Below are 20,010 nucleotides of genomic sequence, written 5' to 3' on the forward strand. Positions count from 1 at the left end.
TTTGTTTCAATTTCCGCTTTTTTCTTTTTCTTTTTCCATTATCTAAATTATTATTGAAGTAATCTTTACACTCATGGTATGACTATTCAAGCATAGAAGAAAAGGATAAAATAAAAAGTTGAACTTTTACTCATTTACCTTCTTCAAATAAACAACTTACCAATTACAGTCATTTATACGAAACAGCTCACAAGACGATAAGACGAAACTATTGATGGACTTTACTAATACTAGGTAAATATTTATTACTAAGAAACTTGTTATGATATTCACTCTCCCTCCTTTTTTTTATATATATATACATTGATAGTCAAAAAGAGGCTCAACGACTTTTAAGACACTCTAATTGGGATGTAAATAGTGCTCTCAACTTATACTATGAACAAGCATCAACAAAAAAACCGTCAAACAAACCAAAAGCATCTTCTAGTCAAACCAAGGCTATTCAAGAAATATTTAACAAATATGAAGGTATAAAATCAAGGAGAGGATATGATTTTTTTTTTTTTTTTGAATAAGGGGGTACAAGAGAAAGGAATATAATTTATCAAACTTTTTTTGTTATAGATCCAGACAAGAAGGGTTGGATTACTGTAGATGGAACAATGGAATTATGTCAAGATCTTGGTATCGATCCTACTCAATTAGATTTTTTACTCTTATCATATCATCTTGGATCAAAACATATGGGTGAATTTAGTCGTCAAGAATTTGTTGAAGCATGTCTTTCATTACACTGTGATTCGGTGGCAAAACTTAAACATGCCTTGACCAATGACTTTCAAAACAATTTGAAGGATGTCAATTATTTTAGAAACATCTACAATTATGCATTTCTATTTGGAAGACAAACTGGACAAAAGAACTTGGGTAAGATCAAATATTGTTTATGAATCATGATACATAATTAATTAATTTTTTTTTATTATATAGCATTAGATGCTGCTGTTGAACTATGGAAGTTATTGTTAGCTGGTCGATACGATCGTCTTGATCAATGGATTACATTTTTAGAGGTAATCATATTAAGTTGATGAACATAATTGATCAAACTATCTTTACATCATTTTAGGAAAAACATCGAAAGGCAATTTCTCGTGACACATGGACCTTGGTAAGAACAAATTATATATATATAGTCTACTATTTATTTATTTTATTACATCTTATATATATAGTTTCTGGATTTTGCCACTCAACCCAATTTTGACATTGATACCCATGATGCTGAAGGTGCTTGGCCAATTTTGATTGATGAAGTAAGTAAATCTTATAAATTTGACTAATGAATCGATGACTCATGATTTTTTTTTTTTTTTAGTTTGTAGAATATTTAAAGAATACTAGTAGCAATAATATTAGTAATAGTATTAGTAGTAATAGTACTTGATTTTCATATATTGAATAAATTGTGCTGATTGACAATTCTTGATGATGCTGCTGCTTACTGGGAGGGATTGATCTTCGGTCCTCAATTTTCGTGACTATCTCCGCCCGACGCGTATTTAGGTTATTTTTCAATTGTTTTCTGTCAAAAATAAGACCATTTTATCTCTTTTATTTCTTCTATCACTTGTACATCCTTTTTATCGTAAAATTAAAGACTTGTTGAATACTCCTTTTTTTACTTTAAACTAATTTTACTTTAATTTGAAACCATATTCCTCTATTGGTCTGAAAAAGCATTCATATAACAAACACAGACGCGACCCCCCTTTTTTTTCATATCTGGCTGACTCTCAACAAGTTATCATTCAAAACTTGTAAGTACTTTTATATCAACAATATCAATAATACGGACGAATGATAGATATGCGTAGCATGATTTTACTTTTTTGGGAAGTTTTTTTTTCGGGAAATGGATTTTTATGCTTGCAGACAACCCATTTATTCAATATAGAGAAAACTTGTTTTTTTATTATTAACCATCTTGTTTTTTCTTTCTATAGACTTCTCAACAGATATATATCATGCCACCAAAGAAACAACAAAAAGACGATACAGCAACCTTATCTAAAGCTGAAGAAGAAGAAATGAGTTCAGCCCTCATTGCAAAATTATTGGCTCAAGACGCAATGCATGATGGTGGTAGTGATTACTATGCAGAATACAGTAACGACTCGCGACACTATGACCGTTACCGTGGAAGTAGTCATGACCTTGATGATAGCTACGAAGAAGATGATAGTGATGATTATGCACCAAAGCGATATGGAAAATCAAAGAAGACCAAGGCTAAGAAAGCAGAACGTAAGTTCCCTTTATAAGCAAAAAAAAAAAAAGTGTAAAAAAAAAACGAAGATATTGGATGACTGATTCACACCTTTTTTTTTTTTTTTTCTAATTTTCATAAGCACAACAGCGAGGAAGGAAACGAAAGAATGCAGCTATCGATAATGATAATGCTTCAAATGTTCCATCAGACATTAAAGCAGCTACACCAAATGTTGATGGTTCTCAACCTTCTGAAGTCAACGACGCGCCAAAAGTGGAAAAAATCAAAAAAGTCAAAAAGCCCTTGCCTCCTGGATTCAAAACTGGTGTCTACACTGATGAAGAAGAAGTCTTGTTTTTGGAAGGTCTGAATTTACATGGCCGAAATTGGAATGATGTAAATTATAACTATGATGGAGGAAGATCAAAGTGCTTGATAGTTGATTATCATGACTGACTTCTCTCTCTTTTTTTTTTTTCATAGCTTTCACGACATATGGGTACTCGTGATCCTCACTCTATTCGAAGTCATGCTCAAAAACATTTCATCAAACTGTACCGGGACAATCTACCTTTACCAGATAAGGTATGCGATGATCAGCTCTATGTTGTTATGTGTGATCAAGTACTGACCATTACTTGATTTTGTAGGTAAAAGAAAGTGGCGAAGGGTTCACATTGTCTGGTAAACCTTTGGATCCTGATTCAGCTGCTGCCAAACCATATTTGAATCGCATGGCTATGGGAACGAAATCAACTCCAACTGATGTTGCACCTAAACGTACAGAACCAATTGTTACTGAACCTATCGCTGATGAACCTATGCAAGTAGATCGACCTGAAGAAAATACTTTGGATAGAAAAAAGATAGAAAACACCAAGCCTGACAAAGAACCGGAACAAGTAACAACGGATCTGAATGTTGGGAATACCACTATGGAACCATTGCAACAATCACCATCGACAACTCCAATCTCTATGAATGGCAAGTCTCCCTCACCTAAGAAGCAATCACCATCGTCATCTTCCACTACAACGTCCTCTAAAAAGTAAGATCATTGTAATATTCAACATATACTACTTTTAATATAGAGAATTTTGTTCATAATCAAGTTACTTTTTTTTTTTTTTTATTTTGTATAGGACAAAGAAATCAACCAAGTCAAAATCTCGCAGTAATTCACCTTCTCCTGATACAATCTATGAAGATAATGGACGTACCAATTATGCATCTTCCAGACTTCGACGACCAAGAAGCAGAAATTCAATAAATTATAATCAACTAGGCAAGGATGAGTAAGTGAATGAAAAAATATGTGACAAGAAAAATATTTCTAAAATTTTGATATTTTGAACTCATGCTTCTTCCTTTTTTTTTTTTATTATTATTATTATTTCATAGTGATCCTCTTACCATGGTGAAATGTGAACCTTTTATTGGCAAACCAGGCTCGAACATTCAAGGTTCTCAACCATTTGAAATGTCTGTCCATTCAAATGTATTGCTGACAATGGATTTTCATGCACACTTGATGACAACGGAAATTATCGGTTTTTTAGCTGGCGAGTGGGATAAGACAACGAGACGTAAGTATTGAATAACAAAAAAAAAATGAGAAAGAAGGACGGCCTATATAGTTTTAGAATTACTTATCAATTTATCTCTTATTTAGGCATTCTGGTCAAGGAAGCTTATCCATGTCGATCTCTTAATACTGGTCAAAATGATGTGAATGTGGAAATGGATCCTACAAGTGCACTTGAGACTCGACAATTGATTGAAGACAAAAATATGACGGTAGTGGGCTGGTATCATTCTCATCCAACCTTTATTCCTGATCCAAGTTTGGTGGATATTGAAAACCAATGCAATTATCAAAGACTCTGCCGAGATGAATGTGGTCCTACTCTGACAACAACCGTAGATACAGCAATGGCAACATCATCATCAACCACAACCACAACAGGCAACGAGGATTCGAAAACAGATGATGGGTCCCTCATAAATAACAATGAAGACTCTCAATCGTCACCTCCAGCACCAAAATCATCATCGTCGTCACCATTACCATCAACGACATCACCATCATCATCAACATCAGTATTAGAACCATTTGTGGGCGCTATCGTTGGTCCTTATGATCCTCGACTTCCTGCCTCTGCATCTGTTATCAATTGGTTTCATGTGGGTAGCGATTGGAATGCACAAAGGGTACCAAAAAGACTGGTGTATGATCTCCTAGAAGACCAAGAGCTTTCTGTGGATGAAGAAAAACGCTTGGTAAGCATATATAATTATGAAAGAATAATCAAAAGAGTACGATGAGGAGGAAAAAAAAAAAAAAGGAAAGCGAATTAATTTTTTTTTTTTTTTTTTTTACTGTTTTAGTTACAATTGCCTATTGAATACAAGTCATCCCCTGAAAAGGTTATTTTTGGTGAATATTGGCGACAGGATATTCATGAAACGAAGCTGGAAAAATTGATTAAAAGTTTGGGAACACGAATGCCTTGGATACAACAAAAAGTACGACAACTACAACAACAGCAGCAACAACAAGAGGATGTCATGGCGAAATTATCAAGCACGGTGGATGATATCAAGATGGTGGACGACCAAAATGAAAATGAGATCAACAACGAAGATGTGACAATGGAAGGACAAGAGCAAATAGTTAAGAACAATAATAATCTTGATGGCAACGGTACTATCGACACATTTTTACAAAAGATTCAAATGATTTTGAAGGATTGGTAATTTTTAGTTTTAGTCTATATATATATATATATATATATATATTAGATTCTTTATTGATATTGTTTGATTAGTTTCTTCAATAAAGTTGAACTTTTGACTGTATTCTATTACTGTATCAATATACAAATTCATTCCTCTTTATATTTCTGTAAATTATTGATATTGTCATCATTTGACTTTATTATTTTGAATTATGCAGTATTCTATGTTAGTGTTCAAGTTTATTAGGTAATCAATTCGAAAAAAAGACGAGATAAAATATGATAATTTCCTGTCATTTACCTTAATATTTGACAGAATTATTTGATATTTTATGGTAAAATGGAGAGAATAAAAGAGAATCACAAATATTCAACCTTTACTTTGATTTTGATTACATACACAAAACGTACATTCTGTATGTAAAGACATCTATTTCTACCTCCGCCATAAGCCACCAGTATCGAAAGATGCATTTTCGAGAAAAAAGGGCCATTCTAGTTTTTTTTTTTCTCTTCCCTTTCTTTCTCTTTCTCTCTCTTTCTCTCTCTTTTTCTTTGCACTGCCTTTTCAAACTTTGTTGTCATTCATTGTGTCTCGTCCCCTTCAATGCGGAAGCTGACGAATACTATAGAACGTTCAGCAGAATATGTCAACTTTATCAACGATCTTAGTCAGTTCCATGCAGCAAAAGGGTAAAAAGAAAGAACAAATTATTGGATGATAAATAGATTACCAACATCACATTTCTTTATTCCAATATAGGACCACATTACAGGTAGAACCTATTCTTGGAAAGAAACGCCTGGATTTATTGAAATTATACAAGATTGTCCTTGGTTTTGGTGGTTTTGAAAAGGTAACATTTTTTTAACTAACGCCTTATATCTTGTTCAATTAAAAATGCTCAATTCATTTTTTTTTTGTTTTCTGTAGGTGACACAAGGGAGAGCATGGAAACAAGTTGGTAATCAATTCAAATTTCCTGCTACCTGTACCAACAGTGCCTATATTCTAAAAGGGCTCTATATTCGGAATCTGGTAAGTGTGACAGAAATTGGAATGGTGTCTAGTGGTGATTATCTCACTCTTTTTATTATTATTATTATTATTATTATTATTATTATTATTATTATTATTATTATTATTTTATGAATCTAGCTTGGTTGGGAAGAAGAAAATGTGAATGGAAAGACTTGGAAACCACCAGAAGAACTCAAAGGACCGCATGCGCATCGAATCAGTACTTTGGCTGGAAGCAAATACAGAAAACATGTTCCTCGTAAGCTAATTCTTATGATGCGACAAATAAACCATACATTATCATTTCTAATACCTTTCTTTTTTTCTTATCCTTCACCTTTATAGGTACACCTTCAAAGACGAAGCAAAAAAAGATGAGGACTGATAATGGCATTACTGTGTTTGACTCTACTCAAGATACTACGACATATCCACCAACTCCTTTATCACAAGATTCTGTAACTTATAATGATGATTTTGGTGACAACTTTTCCTCTGATTCGTCTGTGGTAACAACCAATGGTAAGAATAAACCTGTGTTAAAGATTCATAACTTGGTATTGGTATATGACTTATTTTTTTTTATTATTATTAGATGTGATTTTGGAAGAAGGGAAAAAACAAAAGATTCTATTTGCACTACGATTTGGTGATGACAAGGATATCGACTGGGCATTGAATTTTTTGCTCGATCTCACGTACACTACTCCTCAGTCTTTACCTGTTTCGAACACCCCAATGCTCGTGGAACTGTTATTAGAACAAGGGCAATTATTTCTTCGACAAAAGCAGCCAATCGACAGTACCAAAAACAGCAATTCTGATAATAATAATAATAATAGTAATGATACCTTGTCTAGTCTTATGGATTTGGATGAAGATGATGAATCAACTGTCAAAATGGATCGATTAAAGAAGGTTCTACATATTATTCGAAATTATTCAACATGCAAGGCAGACTCAGCAATGTTATCAACTCATGCTATTTTGAAAGAATTGGTGATCAAAACATTGGATATGTCGACTTTGACAGGTGGATTAGAAATCGGCCGATATTGTATTGATATTGTGGAAAACATGGCAAGTGATATTCCTTTGGCAGGTCCTGATGATCCTTGGATTCCATGTCTTACCAAGCTAATCTATGCTCAAGATCGATATCTTGTTGTGGCTTCTATTCGTGCATTAACAGTCATTGGGATGTGTGATTTGAATCAACTTTTTTTGGCGAATAATACTCAAGTCATGGGTTGTATTGCTCAAAATCTTTTGGCGACGGATGAAGAATTAGTTGGTGTTTCTTTGGAATATCTTTATCAGCAAGTCAATATCTCTGCGGAATGTCGATCTCAAATGCTTTCTGCTTATGAAGGTGCCTATGTTGGATTATTGGTCAACAAATTACAATTCTCGGTTAAATATTATGTATCAAAACTTATCAAAGATGATGTGACAACAGCAACGACACCCAGTAGTATGACGTTGCAGCCTTTATCACCAAGTGGTAGTTCCAGTAGCAACAGTAGCATTAGTAGTGTCAATACCCATAATACTGCAGCAAGTAATATGATTGGTGGAACAATAGGACTTGGCAATCAACATACTCCTATACCTAGTTTGGTCGAATATTCAACTCTTGAAGAACCTTTTCGTTGCTTAGGATGGTAATATCCAAAAAAAGAGGCGATGGAAAATGCTATAAAATCAAACGCTCATCAAACACACTTTTTCATATAGGCTTAAGGACAAATTTGAAGCAACTCATCACACTCATTCATTGTCGTTGGATGATTTGTATCTACTCTATTATTCTCGATTTGGCATGGAAAAAGCTTTGAAAATACACCATTTTTATTCAGTACTGACCATTGCATTTCCCGAACAACCACCATCATATGTGATGGAAAATGGACAAATTATTCGAAACCCATCTACGTTTGGTACCAAGATTGAAGGCTTATGTGTGAAGGGATTACAAATCAAAATGAACATTTTGCATGATGAACGTAAAAAAAAAAAAAAAAAAAAAAAAGAGCGAATGGATAAGAATGAAACTATATTTAAAATACTGTAACTTACATTTATATCAATCTAGTGAGCACACATTATCTTTGTCAATGGGCTGGTTGCACTGACAATATCTATAGTGACTCTTCTTCCTTGGAAAACCATATTCAAAATCATATTCAAGCGTCTGATGATTATGTTTGCGAATGGAATAACTGCTCACAATCGATAAAATCAAAAGACGAGTTGATTACACATTTACTTGGACATATAGCGGAAATACCTCAGACAACAATGGTAGAATCAACTCCATTCTCTTCTTACCCTTCTACGTTATCACCATCAACATCATCACAGTTGGACGACAACAATGGAATCAATGATCAGAACGACAAGAATAACGAACAAGGAACGATGAATACAAATAACTTATCGGTATTAGAAACACCATGTAATGAACTCAAGGGTGTACCTTTGGTGGCAATACATATACTTCGATTGTTATCAGAAGATCCAAGCAGTCCTGCTTATCTCACACCTTATGAAATCAAACTTATCAGCATTTCCGATAGCAAACCTTCTCTCTCTCCGTATGTTTATTCCATTTTGTCAAACATTAGACTTCATTCCACTGGTTCTTCTCCCACTTTATAGTTTTGTATTTTTTTTTTTAAACATCCCCAACGTCAACTTCGTATATACAACACCTATCATTTTATCATTTATTATCTTCATATTCTTATATTGGATGGTTCTTTTTTCATTATTATTATTTTATACTACCATAGTAAAACAAAAAAAGGAAAAAAAAAAAGAAAAAAAGATCATTTGTACATATTTCAATCAATAAAGAAAACAAACAATTCTTAGCATATGCATGAATAGATTTCAGGACCGTTACTTTTTTTGGATTGAGATTAGAAAGATAGGATGAATTGGGTGGCTTGGTTAGCCAGGGTTAATTTTCTTTTTTTTTTTTCAATTGACTAGAGTCGAGAAAACACTGAGAGGGGTTGGCCAGTGTAATATTTTTTTTTTTCTTTCTTTTCTAAACTCCACCGTCTCTTTCTTTTCTTTACTTCCCTACTCTCCTATCACTACATTATCCACCATGGGTCTCTCTGAATTTTTCTCTACTTTCATTCCCACTGTCTACGCTGACGAAGAAGAACAACCTGTCGAAATTGTAGAAGAAGAAGCTCCTGCTGCTGAAGAAGAAGTAGTGGAAGAAGAAGAAGAAGAAGAAGAAGAAGAAGAACCTGAAGATCCTAAGGAAGCTATCATGGAAGGTAAGTTCATTTGAATTATTATTGGAAATATAGTGACCTTGGCAACAAGACAAAAAGACCGACACACATATACATACATACATACACGCGTCAATGGAACACTTGTATCTATATATTCTTTTTCTTGGAACGACTCCTATTTTTTTTTTTTATTTTGGTTCGTAAATGTCAACAGTGCCATTCGACAAAGATTTGAATATTTATGTCTATATTTGCTTATGTCTGTGTATAAATATGTGTGTTTGTGTCGGATACAATGGTCATGATAGTGGTGGAAAAATTCATTGATTTATATGACTCACTTCTTTTTTTTTCTCTCTCTCTCTTTCTTTTATAAATATTCGACTTTTATTATAGAATGCGCCAAGCAATGTTCTTCTCTTAAGCACCACCTCGATGAGTGCAATGAACGTGTTGAAAATGGCTCTTCTGAAAACTGTACGTTTAAAAAAAGATAGGGACGATTTGATACAAATGTCCAAAGGAAAAGACAATACTGATCTTTTTTTTTTTTTTTTTGTTTTTTTTTTTTTAAAAAAAAATAGGTATTGAAGAATTCTTCCATTTCATGCACTGTGCTGATGAATGCGTAAGTAGAATAGATTATCGTATGCGAATGATATGATAGGATGAGGTTACTAATATATATATATTTGATTTTGTAGGCTGCTCCCAAGATCTTTGCTGCTACCAAATAAATGATATGCCTCTCCAACAACACCCTTCCTAGTTCTTTCTTTTTCTTTTACAATTATACACTGAATAAAATCACTTATATACATGCATATTCTGTCTCTCTCTCTCTCTCTCTTTTTTTTTTTTGTTGTGTTTATCAAATGTCTTGATATTCGCCCTCTTGGACTCTTGTTCAAGTTTGTGTATTGGGATATCTGTGAAGGCGTACCGGTGATAACTCTATGTATCTATTTTTGTTAATGGTCGATCAAGGGGGGAATAGCCCTATGATTTCTACTGTTGATTTCTATAAAGATCTATATGGTAAGGCAATTGGTTACCAAATCAAGAATGAGAACGAAACAAATACAATGTATAATAAAACCTTTTTATTATCATAAAAAAAAACAACAAATAAACTAAAAATGAATGTACATGAAGGTAAGGGATATCATACAAATTATAACAATAACAACAATAGAATCTAAGGATATGTTCAAACAGTAGTGTTAAAACATCGAATATGGTAAGGAAGTCCTGTGATTCCTTGATGATCAGTAGTTGGTTCATTTTTCGTTGGCGACGATAACGGCGTCGTAACAGTTGTTGACGTGATAGGTATATCAGTGGCGTTTTTCCTTTGAACCCAAGTTCGTATTACTGGTGGTAGATGTTTGTATTGTGGTGAATCATATTGAAGGCGTTTTTGGCAGCGATGACATGGAGCAGTAAATAAGTGATGATAACTTGAAAGCCAATCCTGTTGTATATATTTTAGTAAGGTAAAAATGTGTGAGTTTCGACTTGGCATATTTTTCTTTTTTCCTTAATCCGTTTCTTACCAGCAAACCGAGAAGAGCTTCTCTTGCACTTAGTAACGTCATATCTTCGAAAGCTCTTGCAGCAATCAGGGTGATCTTTTGAAATACATTGTACTTTGATTCTTTCCAAAATGGTTTCTATAAAAAATATTTCAGATTAGATCTACATCATAATAAAATCTATACAATATGTATAAGATGACTTACATTTTCCTTGGGACCTTTGATTTCATATCGGTGAATGATCAGCGAATCGGATGGGTAATGATATTCCAAATCCATTGTAGCAGTTAGCACCTTGTGCACAGAAATCTAATCATTTGTAGTAGAAAAAAAAATAAAAAGAAATTAGCGATGTCTTATACACTTTCATATTTTCTTTCTAACATATACCTGTAAACAACATGTAGAACCAGTGGTAATCGACTGCTCTTGTTCCAGAAATTTGCCGCTGATATGATGATGTTGATGTTTGTTCGAATTCATCCATTGGCTGAAATGAGAGGTAATAAAATCGATTGGAACATTATCGTGATCTTTTGATGAACCGGTTTGATGCTTTTCCAAAACGATGGAAGACAATTCGCTAGGATAAAAAAAATTAATTAATATCCAGTAACTTGTAACTACATTACAATATTGCCCAATATACCTATATAGACGATCCACTTCAGTTTTCACTGTATTGCCGGTTTCTTTTTTTGTTTCAACTTGTGTATCAACTTGTCCTTCATTGTTGGTGGTTTCCTTATTCATAATTCTAGACATAAAGAAAGATGGTTAGACAAGTCGTTACAATACATTCTTTTAAATTTGACTTACTCTTTGATAGCAGGCCAATCAAATGCATTCACTTGAGCCACTTGTTGAGCATATTCCAAAGCAACTACAAAGCCAAATAACCCAAAAAAAAGGAGAGAGGAAAAGGAAGAATACGTTAATACGAGAAACAGCAGATACTATACGACAAATAACAAATGAGTTTACCTTTCAAGTTTTCCACTTCCACTGACTGGCGATTCAGATCTCTTTTAATCTTGTTGAGACCTTCACTGAATTGATGGATATAAGTAGGACCATTTGGATTCTTTTTGATTGTTCGTATAAAATGTTGCAAAGAGGAACGTGTTTCTGATATCTATAATATATTCATGGTAAGTATATTCATCTTTTTTTTTTTTTACTTGATAAATGTAAATATTACCGTTGATAACGTGCGGTCTATATTTGCGACATCTTGTTCAATCTCTTGCTGTGTTCTAGTCGCGGTCATCATTGAATTTGAGAAGATCGTATTGTGCTGTGGTTAAAAAAAAAAAAAAAAAAAGGGAGAAAGAGAGATACACAAAAAGTGGCGAGCAAACACGAATTCTCTCACCCACGGAGACTGAAAAATAAACTTTTCTCAAAAAAAAAAAAAGATTGTATGCCTTCAAATTGACAGATAAAGCACATGATTTTGTTACTCATATCTATATATTTTACTCTTGTTCACTATAACTTTAACTTGCACTACATCATCATATTTCTAGAAGGGTTTACTCAGTGAAAAGGATTACTGTTGGGAACACAAAAAGATACACAGCACACATCAACCAATTCTCCGGGAGAGTCACATCATATACCCAGAATAAACTGTACGAACCAATAACAAGGAACAAATCAACGAAAATTCATCCTCCGGTCCCAGCCTGGCTGATACCAAGGGCTTTTTTTTTTTTTTGCATTGATCAAAATATTATTTCACCCAATGAAGTTGCACAGGAACCACTAAACATTTATGCTAAAGTGTTGGTTACCGCTTTCACACCAAGCAATATCATAAAAAGATGTTAGAATATATAAAGTGTACCTTATCAATCATCGAAATAAATCGGGTTCTCTCTTTTCCGATGGGAATATAGATGAACTAGCTAAAGTACGAAAACATCAACATAGCCAAACGAACAAAAGTAACAAAATAGCTGAAGCTAAAAGTATAATGACCAGTATTTGTCATAAGAGCCAATGATATGGATAGAAAGGACCCGTTTCAACCGCCGTTCACAGAAAAAAGAAAAAACAGCTAAACTACCCCCACCCAAAAAAGGAATATAAAGGATAGATTTTTTTTAGTTTTTTGTTTTTCTTCCTTTCTTTCTTTCTTTTTTTTTTTTATTTATTTATATTATATATACTCTTCCCGCAAGGTTTTATTTCTACATGTATTTTATTACACTTACAAGTATTACTCTTTCTTGTCTTACTGCATTGGTCTTAGGTCATGCTGGTCATGAACATGAACAAGTGTTTGGTCAAATGCCTATTGTCTCTGGTCCTTCTGATATTCCCGTTAACTTTGACCGTCCTGTGTTAGAAAAGGATGTTTATATGCCTTCCTTCGCTGGTATATCTACTTTTGCTCATTTGCCTTATTTACAATGCTTTGAAGAAGGTATTGTGGAAGATTATGATATCGCTGTTATTGGTGCTCCTTATGATATTGGTGTTACTTTTCGAACTGGTGCTCGCTTTGGTCCTTCTGCTATCCGTGAAGGATCTAAACGTATCAAGGTAGGAAAAAAAAAAAGAAAAAAAAAAAAGAAGAATGATATATATATATATATATATATATATATATATATATGTATATTAAATATTGATCTATTTATTATTTAGGGTTTCAACTATGAAATCAAGGTAAATCCATTCAAATCATGGGCCAAATTAGTGGATTGTGGTGATATTCCCTTTGAACCTTTTGATGCTGAACATGCCATGGGTCAAATAGAAGCACACGCAAAGTATGTTCTTCAACGTCCTCCTAAGCCTGATCAAGAAATTGCTATTCCTCCACGTCTTGTTACTCTCGGTGGTGATCACACAATTCTTTTGCCTGTTTTACGAGCCATGCGTGCTGCCTACAAGAAACCTATCACAGTCATTCATTTTGATTCTCATCTTGATACCTGGTAAAGTTATCTATTAATCATATAAAAAGTTTGGATGGAAGTTTAAACGTCACTGACATTCTTTTTTTTTCTATAGGGCTCCTGAAATCTACAATGTCAAGGCTAAACAATCCAGATTCAATCATGGTAATCCTCTTTATCATGCTGCCAAAGAAGGTTTAACCACCAATGGTACCTCAATGCACGTGGGCATTCGATCAAGTTTGTATGATGAAGAAGATATCCAACGTGATGAAGCTTTAGGTTTTCGTATGGTCAAGGCGAATGACATCTTTACATTAGGTGTGGAAGGAATGGTAGAACGAATCAAGGAAGTGATTGGTCCAAAAGATGATACGTTGCTTTATCTTTCAATTGATATTGATGTTATTGATCCAAGGTAAATCAAATGGATGATCAAATTTACACACCTTTTGTTTTATCCTAATATCTCTCATTTTAAATTATAGCATGGCTCCTGCAACTGGTACTCCTGAAAGTGGTGGTTTGTTAACCCGGGAACTCAAGTATATCCTTCGTGGCTTGAATGGTTACAATATTGTTGGAATGGATGTTGTTGAAGGTACGAATCCACAAAAAAAAAAAAAAAAGAATATTGTAACTGACTGACATGATCATTTTAATGTTATCTCCTTAGTTGCTCCTGCATATGACACTCAAGCTCAACTTACCAGCTACCTTGCAGCCGATTTGATTTATGAAATCATGTCCATGATGGTGAAACATGGTGAATAAAGAACGACAGTCTCTTTATATTATTTTTTAGAGTTAGTTAATGTAGTTTAGTTTCTTTTTTTTATAATCTTATTGTATTGAAATCCTTGTATAGAATAAAAAGAAAAAGATAACTTGTTTTTTAGATTCGTCTTCCTTCATTCATCATCAAATCAAGATGGAGAAAACTCTTTGAATGGTAGATGTTGCCATGGTACGAACAGAAAACATGATGATAAATGTAGAGCATTTACGTGTGGAGCACCGGATGTCTTAATAGCTCTGATTGTGGTAGAGGCAGGTTTCGTTATAGAGACAGTGGAAGATGTGTAGAAAATAATAGGGTGTGCTCATGATATTTGTATAGTTTTGTCTCTTTTTCAATAGCCAATTGCTTCTGTAATGAACTGATTTAAAATAAGTAATATCAAGATCATATCATCTTTGATTTAAATGTCCCAATTTTATTGATATACATATAATCTATTCTAATAAACACTAATTAAAGTAAAATATCCCCCATTCAATGTCGACAAAGTAAGAAACAAGTGAAACTTAATTTTATTCAAATCCATTATTACCCTGCGTTCATCGTAGCCCGATATGCGAACAACCATACTATGTCTTTTTACCAGAAAGAGATAGGAGAGCTGTCTAAGATGACCTTACTCTTTTGAGCGATATCGTATCATTGATCTTGTATCCTAACGGCCCAATTCACCTTTCTTTGTCAGTTTGATCAAATCACCCATAGCTGTTTTATGCCTAAATATTTGTGTTTAGAATAATAAAGTTGAATAGGATGGTAATATATACATCATTCCCATTTTTCCAATTTACCTTTCAACACGACCACTGCCAATTAAATCATGTAAGATAAAATCATGACTGAATACTGTTTGTCGAAGTTTCTTGGTTTTGAAGAGCTATTATAAAAATAGTTAAATTGATATGTCCTTGTTCGATTTTTTTTTTATTACCTTTTCCATAATATCCTTTGTAGATCGTTTTTTCAACATCCGCAGAACTTCTGTACGACCTTTCAAAAAGGAAGACATGAATGTGCCTTGTCGTCGAATAGCAAACCAATAAGAATCTTTCTTCATATGAGGTAGTAAAAGACCATATTTGCATAATTGAATCAGTTCCTTTTCTGTGAATTGTTCTGTTGATGATGAAGTTGTATTTGGTGAGATAAGTGCCTGTCGAGCAATAGTAGTGTCAAAATAACGTCCATCATGCACAAGTTGTTGAAATCGATCTAAACAAATACATGTGTGATTAATATAAATTATAAAAGAATTCTTTTCCTTCATTTAAACTCACCAAATAATCCAGGATCTAGATCTTTTCCGTCTTTATTAATACCATCGGTAACATCCTTTATAAATTCTTGCTTGGCTTCTTGAATGGTCAGCAAATAGTCCTTTGTTTCCATCACCGCATATTCATCATCCAAAGTGCCAACAATATGGAATTTTCGCCAAGTACCTGCTTTCACAGATTGTTGCTGTACATAAAAAAAAAAAAAAAGAAATTAATGGTCAATAGAACAATATGTGTATTATATCTTTTGTATGACTTACAATTTCTCTATCGACCGCAGTATTATCCTGTAAGATACTATATATCTGGTGTATAAAACAGACCCGAGGAAACTTACTGTTGGCAATTTGTTTTTTTTCTGAAGGAGGAAACATGAGTTGATTGATAAGGTATAGAGCTGTGGCAATGGTATCTGAAAACATGTCTACAATATCGTCAAAAGCTTTATCGTCCTCTTCGTCGTTATTGTCATTATTTTGTTGCTGTAACTTCTGTATAATATCCCTTGTAGCTCGTTTCTTATTTCCATAAACATCGGGGTCTATAGGTCGTAAACCATAATCCGCTTTTTCAATAACAGTACTGTAGTAAGCTCTTTTCCGTGTATTCATATATAAAAAGAAATAAGAAAAGAATGAGAGAAAGGGAAGAAGAAAAAAACATATGTTATCTCCATTGAGTTTTAAACACCGCTATTCTTTTCTAATGACGCAGCGATAACTCTTTTACACAAAATATTTTTTTTTCTCTTTTTTTTTTTTTTAACACCTTTTCCTTTTATTATTCGAGTCGATCATTCGCTAGCATGACCAATCAAGCCCAAAAGCGACCTTTTGCTTCGCTTATGGAGCAAGATTATGACAGGTAAACAAATTACGATTATTCTAGTATACATATATTTCAATAACACTTAATTTTTATTTATACAATTCTTTTACTTTATATTCTCCCTAATATATATACACAATATTTTAAGCGGGTTGAACGATAATCTCTCCCCACAACCTTCTTTATCACCTATGGCTATCGATACATTTACAGATGACTCAGTATACACACAACAACAACACAACGATATATATAACGAGACTAGTGACAAAATCATCGATCACAAACATTTCAATACAAATCATTATCAAGAGTTATTGCCGACTACATACCATAATCAAGAACAACCTCCACAACAACATTATGTACCAAACTATTCTCACCAGCCATCACCACCCGAATCACAACCACAATCAATATCTATATCTAATGATCAACAAAAACAACAATCTATACAGCAACAAAAACGAAAAATGTCAAAACAAGAACAAGCTTACTGTATAAAGACATTGACTGCGCTCATGAAACATCGAAAAGCCATTGCCTTTTTACAACCTGTTGATGTAGTGGCCTTCAACATACCCGATTACTTGGATATTATAAAACAACCTATGGATCTCGGTACTATATCTCAAAAACTCAACACTCATCAATATGAATCAGTTGACGCGTTTCTGGCGGATGTACGTTTAGTTTTCGACAATTGTTTTCTTTATAATAATGCTCAAGACCCAGTCTCTTTGGATGCCAAGAAATTAGAAGAAGTATTCGAAAAATGGCTAAAAAAACGACCCGAACCTCAATTGGTAAAAATCAAATATATATATTAACGAACAAGACGAATAGGATAACTGATTATCTTTCATTATTGTTCTTATTATTATCATATATTATCTTTATAGGACACAACAGCTGAAACGAATACGAAAAATATAGATTCAAATAATGTATCCGAAACACAAGAAAATAACAAGAATAATGATACAAACGATAGCGGTATAGTAGAGGACGATAATACGACAATGGATCAAGTAGCTATTATGCCAGATGATCAATTCAAACGATGTGAATCAACTATCAAGGAATTGAAGAAGGGAAAACATTCGGATTTGAATTGGCCATTCCTCTTACCAGTGAATGCAGAAGCTTGGGGTGCAACAGACTATTACCAAATCATTTCACATCCAATGGACTTGTCAACAGTAGAACGGAAACTAGGGGATTACGAATATGGAAATGAAGACGAATTCGAAAAAGATATACGACTGATATTCGCTAATTGTTATGCGTATAATCCACCAGAACATGCTGTACATCAATTAGGCAAGAAACTCGAACATTTATTTGAATCATTTTGGAAGAAGATACACAAAAAGGCATCGTCAAAAGGTAATAATATAATGTCATTTTTTTTTAATTTTACTATATGCTTGACTAATTCTTATTATTATTCTTATTATTATTATTATTATTATTATTATTATTATTATTATTATTATTATTATTATTATTATTATTATTATTATTATTATTATTATTATTATTATTATTATTATTATTATTATTATTATTATTATTATTATTATTATTATTAGCGAAAAAGGATTCCAAAAAACTAGACAGAAAAATCAAACTGGTAACAAATGTCACCAAAGGTAAAATGAAATAATAATAATTTGTAAATAATGTTAATAGAAAATCATAATATTCATCCAATTATCTCCTGTAGATACCAATGAAGTAGCATCAACTATCATCAATGATCAGAAAACATCAACGCCATCAGTTGAAGAAGGTAAGAGAAGAATGCAACTTAAATGGAATCAATAAACCCTTTTTATTATTGTTTTCTTTCTAGTTCGACCGCCTACCATCCTACGACTGAAATTAACGACGAAACCAAGTGAAGAACCCAAATCTGTAAGTGAAACAACTTGAAAAAAATAGGAAGGTTTTTTGATTGTATGTGTTTGTTCATCCATTTGTTGCTCTATTTTGATAGAATACACCTACTCCTCCGCCATCATCAACCGCAATCGCGACTCCACAACAAGAATTGAAACCAATCAAGAATCCAGGATTGGCTTTATCAACAGAACCACGAACTGAATCTAAACGACCGAAATTAGCTATTGGTAGCAAAATTTCCCCACCTCCAGAGAAAAAACCTGAAAAGAAAGTATGATCAGATCAATCATATTGAAAAAAAAAAAGATATCTCATCTACTTTTTTCTTCTTCTTATATTAGACTCCTCTTGTATTACAGAATCATGACAAATGGTTAGCTTTGGCTCAAAAATCGGGATCAACAGATGATATGGAATCTTCAATATTAACACCACCTTCATCTATCAATTCAGCACCACCAGTAACAACATCAACAATAACTAACACAACAACAACCGCATCTGCTCCACCCAAACCGAAAGAAACGGCACCTGTTCCAACAAAAACCTTTGATATTACTGAATATATTGATCGTATGAAAGGTGAAAATCGTGTACGAGATCAACAGGTAAGAATCAATCCTATATATTAAATTAAAATTAACTCCCTTTTTTTTCCTTTTATTTTGTAACACATAGAAACGTGAAGAAGAGGAACAAAGAAAGGAAAAGGATCGCCAGTTCATGGAAAAGAAACAACAAGCTTTCCGTCAACTAGAGGAACAAAGAAAGTAAGTATTTATCAAAAAAAAAAAAAAAGGAAATGAAGAGATATAGTGGATTGGTAGAATGGAAGTGAAAAAAATGGATAGAATGGAATGGATCATTGGTCATTTTGTGTTTATCACTTCTTGTACCATGATTTCATAGGGAACATAAAGAATGGATGGAACAACGTAAACGAAAAGACAAGGCAAATCGATTGGCAAGTTTGGTAAGTTTGACACATACAAAAAAAAAAAAAAGAGAGATGATATATGAATGATTAATTTTATATATAATATATTTATAAATAGGAACATCATCATGTAGATATCAGCAAACAAAAATTGATGTTCCATCACTTTGAATCGACAGCTTTGAATCGTGATCAAGATTGGCGGGATTTATTTATCTGGGAACGTGATACTGTGGATTATCGACGTATGCCTGCACCAGGATTTGTACGGCGAGCCAATCTCAATTTGAATGAACTTCGACGACAAATCTTGACTAAAGGGATTCGTTTACGACCACAACAAGATACTGATAACAAAATGGAGATGGATATGGACATAGAATAGATCAACCCTCTTGTATACTTTTTTTTTTGTTTTTATAGTGTTGATTGGAATATTTCTTATTCTTCTCATTCATTCTTATCTATTATATTTAAATCTAATAAATTGTTGATTCACCTTGTAAAAAGAAGATAAATTATTGATGTTTTTCGTAACATGGATGTCAAAAACTTTAATATTTCGTTGATTTCCCGATCA

General features: G+C 33.2%; 8 protein-coding genes across 8 annotated transcripts; 6 read left to right on the top strand and 2 right to left on the bottom strand.

The window, feature by feature from the left end:
* Positions 1 to 47: 47 nt before the first annotated feature.
* On the top strand, positions 48 to 1,445 carry BX664DRAFT_326599 (Cullin binding-domain-containing protein). The gene is made up of 8 exons (XM_051544261.1): positions 48 to 76; positions 170 to 234; positions 311 to 471; positions 568 to 870; positions 934 to 1,016; positions 1,073 to 1,114; positions 1,179 to 1,259; positions 1,322 to 1,445. The coding sequence occupies exons 1-8, from the start codon at positions 74 to 76 to the stop codon at positions 1,388 to 1,390; spliced, it is 807 nt and encodes a 268-aa protein (XP_051403757.1). The 5' UTR covers positions 48 to 73; the 3' UTR covers positions 1,391 to 1,445.
* Positions 1,446 to 1,970: 525 nt separating this feature from the next.
* BX664DRAFT_258065 (uncharacterized protein) lies at positions 1,971 to 4,972 on the top strand (the record flags this gene model as incomplete). Its single annotated transcript, XM_051540536.1, has 9 exons — positions 1,971 to 2,250; positions 2,355 to 2,488; positions 2,699 to 2,800; positions 2,866 to 3,042; positions 3,365 to 3,510; positions 3,617 to 3,801; positions 3,888 to 4,112; positions 4,317 to 4,495; positions 4,604 to 4,972. 9 exons carry the CDS (start codon positions 1,971 to 1,973, stop codon positions 4,970 to 4,972), a joined length of 1,797 nt encoding a protein of 598 aa, XP_051403758.1.
* Positions 4,973 to 5,480: 508 nt separating this feature from the next.
* On the top strand, positions 5,481 to 8,770 carry BX664DRAFT_276310 (uncharacterized protein). The gene is made up of 8 exons (XM_051541320.1): positions 5,481 to 5,646; positions 5,717 to 5,810; positions 5,888 to 5,992; positions 6,113 to 6,233; positions 6,320 to 6,496; positions 6,570 to 7,638; positions 7,712 to 7,980; positions 8,070 to 8,770. Exons 1-8 carry the CDS (start codon positions 5,561 to 5,563, stop codon positions 8,633 to 8,635), a joined length of 2,487 nt encoding a protein of 828 aa, XP_051403759.1. The 5' UTR covers positions 5,481 to 5,560; the 3' UTR covers positions 8,636 to 8,770.
* A 241-nt stretch (positions 8,771 to 9,011) lies between these two features.
* BX664DRAFT_326609 (ubiquinol-cytochrome C reductase hinge domain-containing protein) lies at positions 9,012 to 10,055 on the top strand. The gene is made up of 4 exons (XM_051544262.1): positions 9,012 to 9,270; positions 9,628 to 9,708; positions 9,816 to 9,859; positions 9,936 to 10,055. The coding sequence occupies exons 1-4, from the start codon at positions 9,093 to 9,095 to the stop codon at positions 9,966 to 9,968; spliced, it is 336 nt and encodes a 111-aa protein (XP_051403760.1). The 5' UTR covers positions 9,012 to 9,092; the 3' UTR covers positions 9,969 to 10,055.
* A 257-nt stretch (positions 10,056 to 10,312) lies between these two features.
* BX664DRAFT_326612 (mediator complex subunit 27-domain-containing protein) lies at positions 10,313 to 12,069 on the bottom strand. Its single transcript, XM_051544263.1, has 8 exons — positions 11,971 to 12,069; positions 11,754 to 11,904; positions 11,589 to 11,652; positions 11,419 to 11,526; positions 11,160 to 11,352; positions 10,974 to 11,078; positions 10,788 to 10,904; positions 10,313 to 10,705 (listed from the first exon to the last, which is right to left on the bottom strand). The coding sequence occupies exons 1-8, from the start codon at positions 12,040 to 12,042 to the stop codon at positions 10,442 to 10,444; spliced, it is 1,074 nt and encodes a 357-aa protein (XP_051403761.1). The 5' UTR covers positions 12,043 to 12,069; the 3' UTR covers positions 10,313 to 10,441.
* Positions 12,070 to 12,910: 841 nt separating this feature from the next.
* Positions 12,911 to 14,576, top strand: BX664DRAFT_326613 (agmatinase). Its single transcript, XM_051544264.1, has 5 exons — positions 12,911 to 13,319; positions 13,425 to 13,717; positions 13,794 to 14,096; positions 14,167 to 14,279; positions 14,355 to 14,576. The coding sequence occupies exons 1-5, from the start codon at positions 12,969 to 12,971 to the stop codon at positions 14,450 to 14,452; spliced, it is 1,158 nt and encodes a 385-aa protein (XP_051403762.1). The 5' UTR covers positions 12,911 to 12,968; the 3' UTR covers positions 14,453 to 14,576.
* A 285-nt stretch (positions 14,577 to 14,861) lies between these two features.
* Positions 14,862 to 16,361, bottom strand: BX664DRAFT_326616 (serine-threonine protein kinase 19). Its single transcript, XM_051544265.1, has 5 exons — positions 16,018 to 16,361; positions 15,758 to 15,941; positions 15,412 to 15,692; positions 15,272 to 15,357; positions 14,862 to 15,196 (listed from the first exon to the last, which is right to left on the bottom strand). Exons 1-5 carry the CDS (start codon positions 16,177 to 16,179, stop codon positions 15,136 to 15,138), a joined length of 774 nt encoding a protein of 257 aa, XP_051403763.1. The 5' UTR covers positions 16,180 to 16,361; the 3' UTR covers positions 14,862 to 15,135.
* Positions 16,362 to 16,511: 150 nt separating this feature from the next.
* On the top strand, positions 16,512 to 19,942 carry BX664DRAFT_326620 (Bromodomain-containing protein). Its single transcript, XM_051544266.1, has 11 exons — positions 16,512 to 16,621; positions 16,734 to 17,391; positions 17,488 to 17,974; positions 18,181 to 18,240; positions 18,315 to 18,380; positions 18,444 to 18,505; positions 18,588 to 18,764; positions 18,835 to 19,101; positions 19,172 to 19,263; positions 19,403 to 19,466; positions 19,549 to 19,942. Exons 1-11 carry the CDS (start codon positions 16,563 to 16,565, stop codon positions 19,813 to 19,815), a joined length of 2,259 nt encoding a protein of 752 aa, XP_051403764.1. The 5' UTR covers positions 16,512 to 16,562; the 3' UTR covers positions 19,816 to 19,942.
* Positions 19,943 to 20,010: the final 68 nt, after the last annotated feature.

This window comes from Halteromyces radiatus (assembly GCF_025201355.1).
Source record: "Halteromyces radiatus strain CBS 162.75 chromosome Unknown BX664scaffold_2, whole genome shotgun sequence".
NCBI lineage: Eukaryota > Fungi > Mucoromycota > Mucoromycetes > Mucorales > Cunninghamellaceae > Halteromyces > Halteromyces radiatus.

What these genes read in the sequence shown, in the direction of transcription:
- BX664DRAFT_326599 (XM_051544261.1), top strand. An exon ending in AACTGGACAAAAGAACTTGG is followed by an intron (nt 871 to 933) that starts GTAAGATCAAAT and finishes TTTATTATATAG; the next exon opens with CATTAGATGCTGCTGTTGAA. An exon ending in CTCGTGACACATGGACCTTG is followed by an intron (nt 1,115 to 1,178) that starts GTAAGAACAAAT and finishes TTATATATATAG; the next exon opens with TTTCTGGATTTTGCCACTCA.
- BX664DRAFT_276310 (XM_051541320.1), top strand. Translation starts at nt 5,561, where the DNA reads ATGCGGAAGCTGACGAATACTATAGAACGTTCAGCAGAATATGTCAAC. An exon ending in GGCTCTATATTCGGAATCTG is followed by an intron (nt 5,993 to 6,112) that starts GTAAGTGTGACA and finishes TTATGAATCTAG; the next exon opens with CTTGGTTGGGAAGAAGAAAA. An exon ending in GTCTGTGGTAACAACCAATG is followed by an intron (nt 6,497 to 6,569) that starts GTAAGAATAAAC and finishes TATTATTATTAG; the next exon opens with ATGTGATTTTGGAAGAAGGG.
- BX664DRAFT_326609 (XM_051544262.1), top strand. Translation starts at nt 9,093, where the DNA reads ATGGGTCTCTCTGAATTTTTCTCTACTTTCATTCCCACTGTCTACGCT. An exon ending in TAAGGAAGCTATCATGGAAG is followed by an intron (nt 9,271 to 9,627) that starts GTAAGTTCATTT and finishes CTTTTATTATAG; the next exon opens with AATGCGCCAAGCAATGTTCT. An exon ending in AAATGGCTCTTCTGAAAACT is followed by an intron (nt 9,709 to 9,815) that starts GTACGTTTAAAA and finishes AAAAAAAAATAG; the next exon opens with GTATTGAAGAATTCTTCCAT.
- BX664DRAFT_326612 (XM_051544263.1), bottom strand. Translation starts at nt 12,042, where the DNA reads ATGATGACCGCGACTAGAACACAGCAAGAGATTGAACAAGATGTCGCA. An exon ending in GGAAGTGGAAAACTTGAAAG is followed by an intron (nt 11,653 to 11,753) that starts GTAAACTCATTT and finishes TTGGCTTTGTAG; the next exon opens with TTGCTTTGGAATATGCTCAA. An exon ending in AAGCTCTTCTCGGTTTGCTG is followed by an intron (nt 10,706 to 10,787) that starts GTAAGAAACGGA and finishes TATATACAACAG; the next exon opens with GATTGGCTTTCAAGTTATCA.
- BX664DRAFT_326613 (XM_051544264.1), top strand. Translation starts at nt 12,969, where the DNA reads ATGTATTTTATTACACTTACAAGTATTACTCTTTCTTGTCTTACTGCA. An exon ending in AAGGATCTAAACGTATCAAG is followed by an intron (nt 13,320 to 13,424) that starts GTAGGAAAAAAA and finishes TTTATTATTTAG; the next exon opens with GGTTTCAACTATGAAATCAA. An exon ending in TGGAATGGATGTTGTTGAAG is followed by an intron (nt 14,280 to 14,354) that starts GTACGAATCCAC and finishes TTATCTCCTTAG; the next exon opens with TTGCTCCTGCATATGACACT.
- BX664DRAFT_326616 (XM_051544265.1), bottom strand. Translation starts at nt 16,179, where the DNA reads ATGTTTTCAGATACCATTGCCACAGCTCTATACCTTATCAATCAACTC. An exon ending in TCTAGATCCTGGATTATTTG is followed by an intron (nt 15,693 to 15,757) that starts GTGAGTTTAAAT and finishes GTATTTGTTTAG; the next exon opens with ATCGATTTCAACAACTTGTG. An exon ending in CAAAGGATATTATGGAAAAG is followed by an intron (nt 15,358 to 15,411) that starts GTAATAAAAAAA and finishes TTTTTATAATAG; the next exon opens with CTCTTCAAAACCAAGAAACT.
- BX664DRAFT_326620 (XM_051544266.1), top strand. Translation starts at nt 16,563, where the DNA reads ATGACCAATCAAGCCCAAAAGCGACCTTTTGCTTCGCTTATGGAGCAA. An exon ending in AACGACCCGAACCTCAATTG is followed by an intron (nt 17,392 to 17,487) that starts GTAAAAATCAAA and finishes TTATCTTTATAG; the next exon opens with GACACAACAGCTGAAACGAA. An exon ending in GGTAACAAATGTCACCAAAG is followed by an intron (nt 18,241 to 18,314) that starts GTAAAATGAAAT and finishes TATCTCCTGTAG; the next exon opens with ATACCAATGAAGTAGCATCA.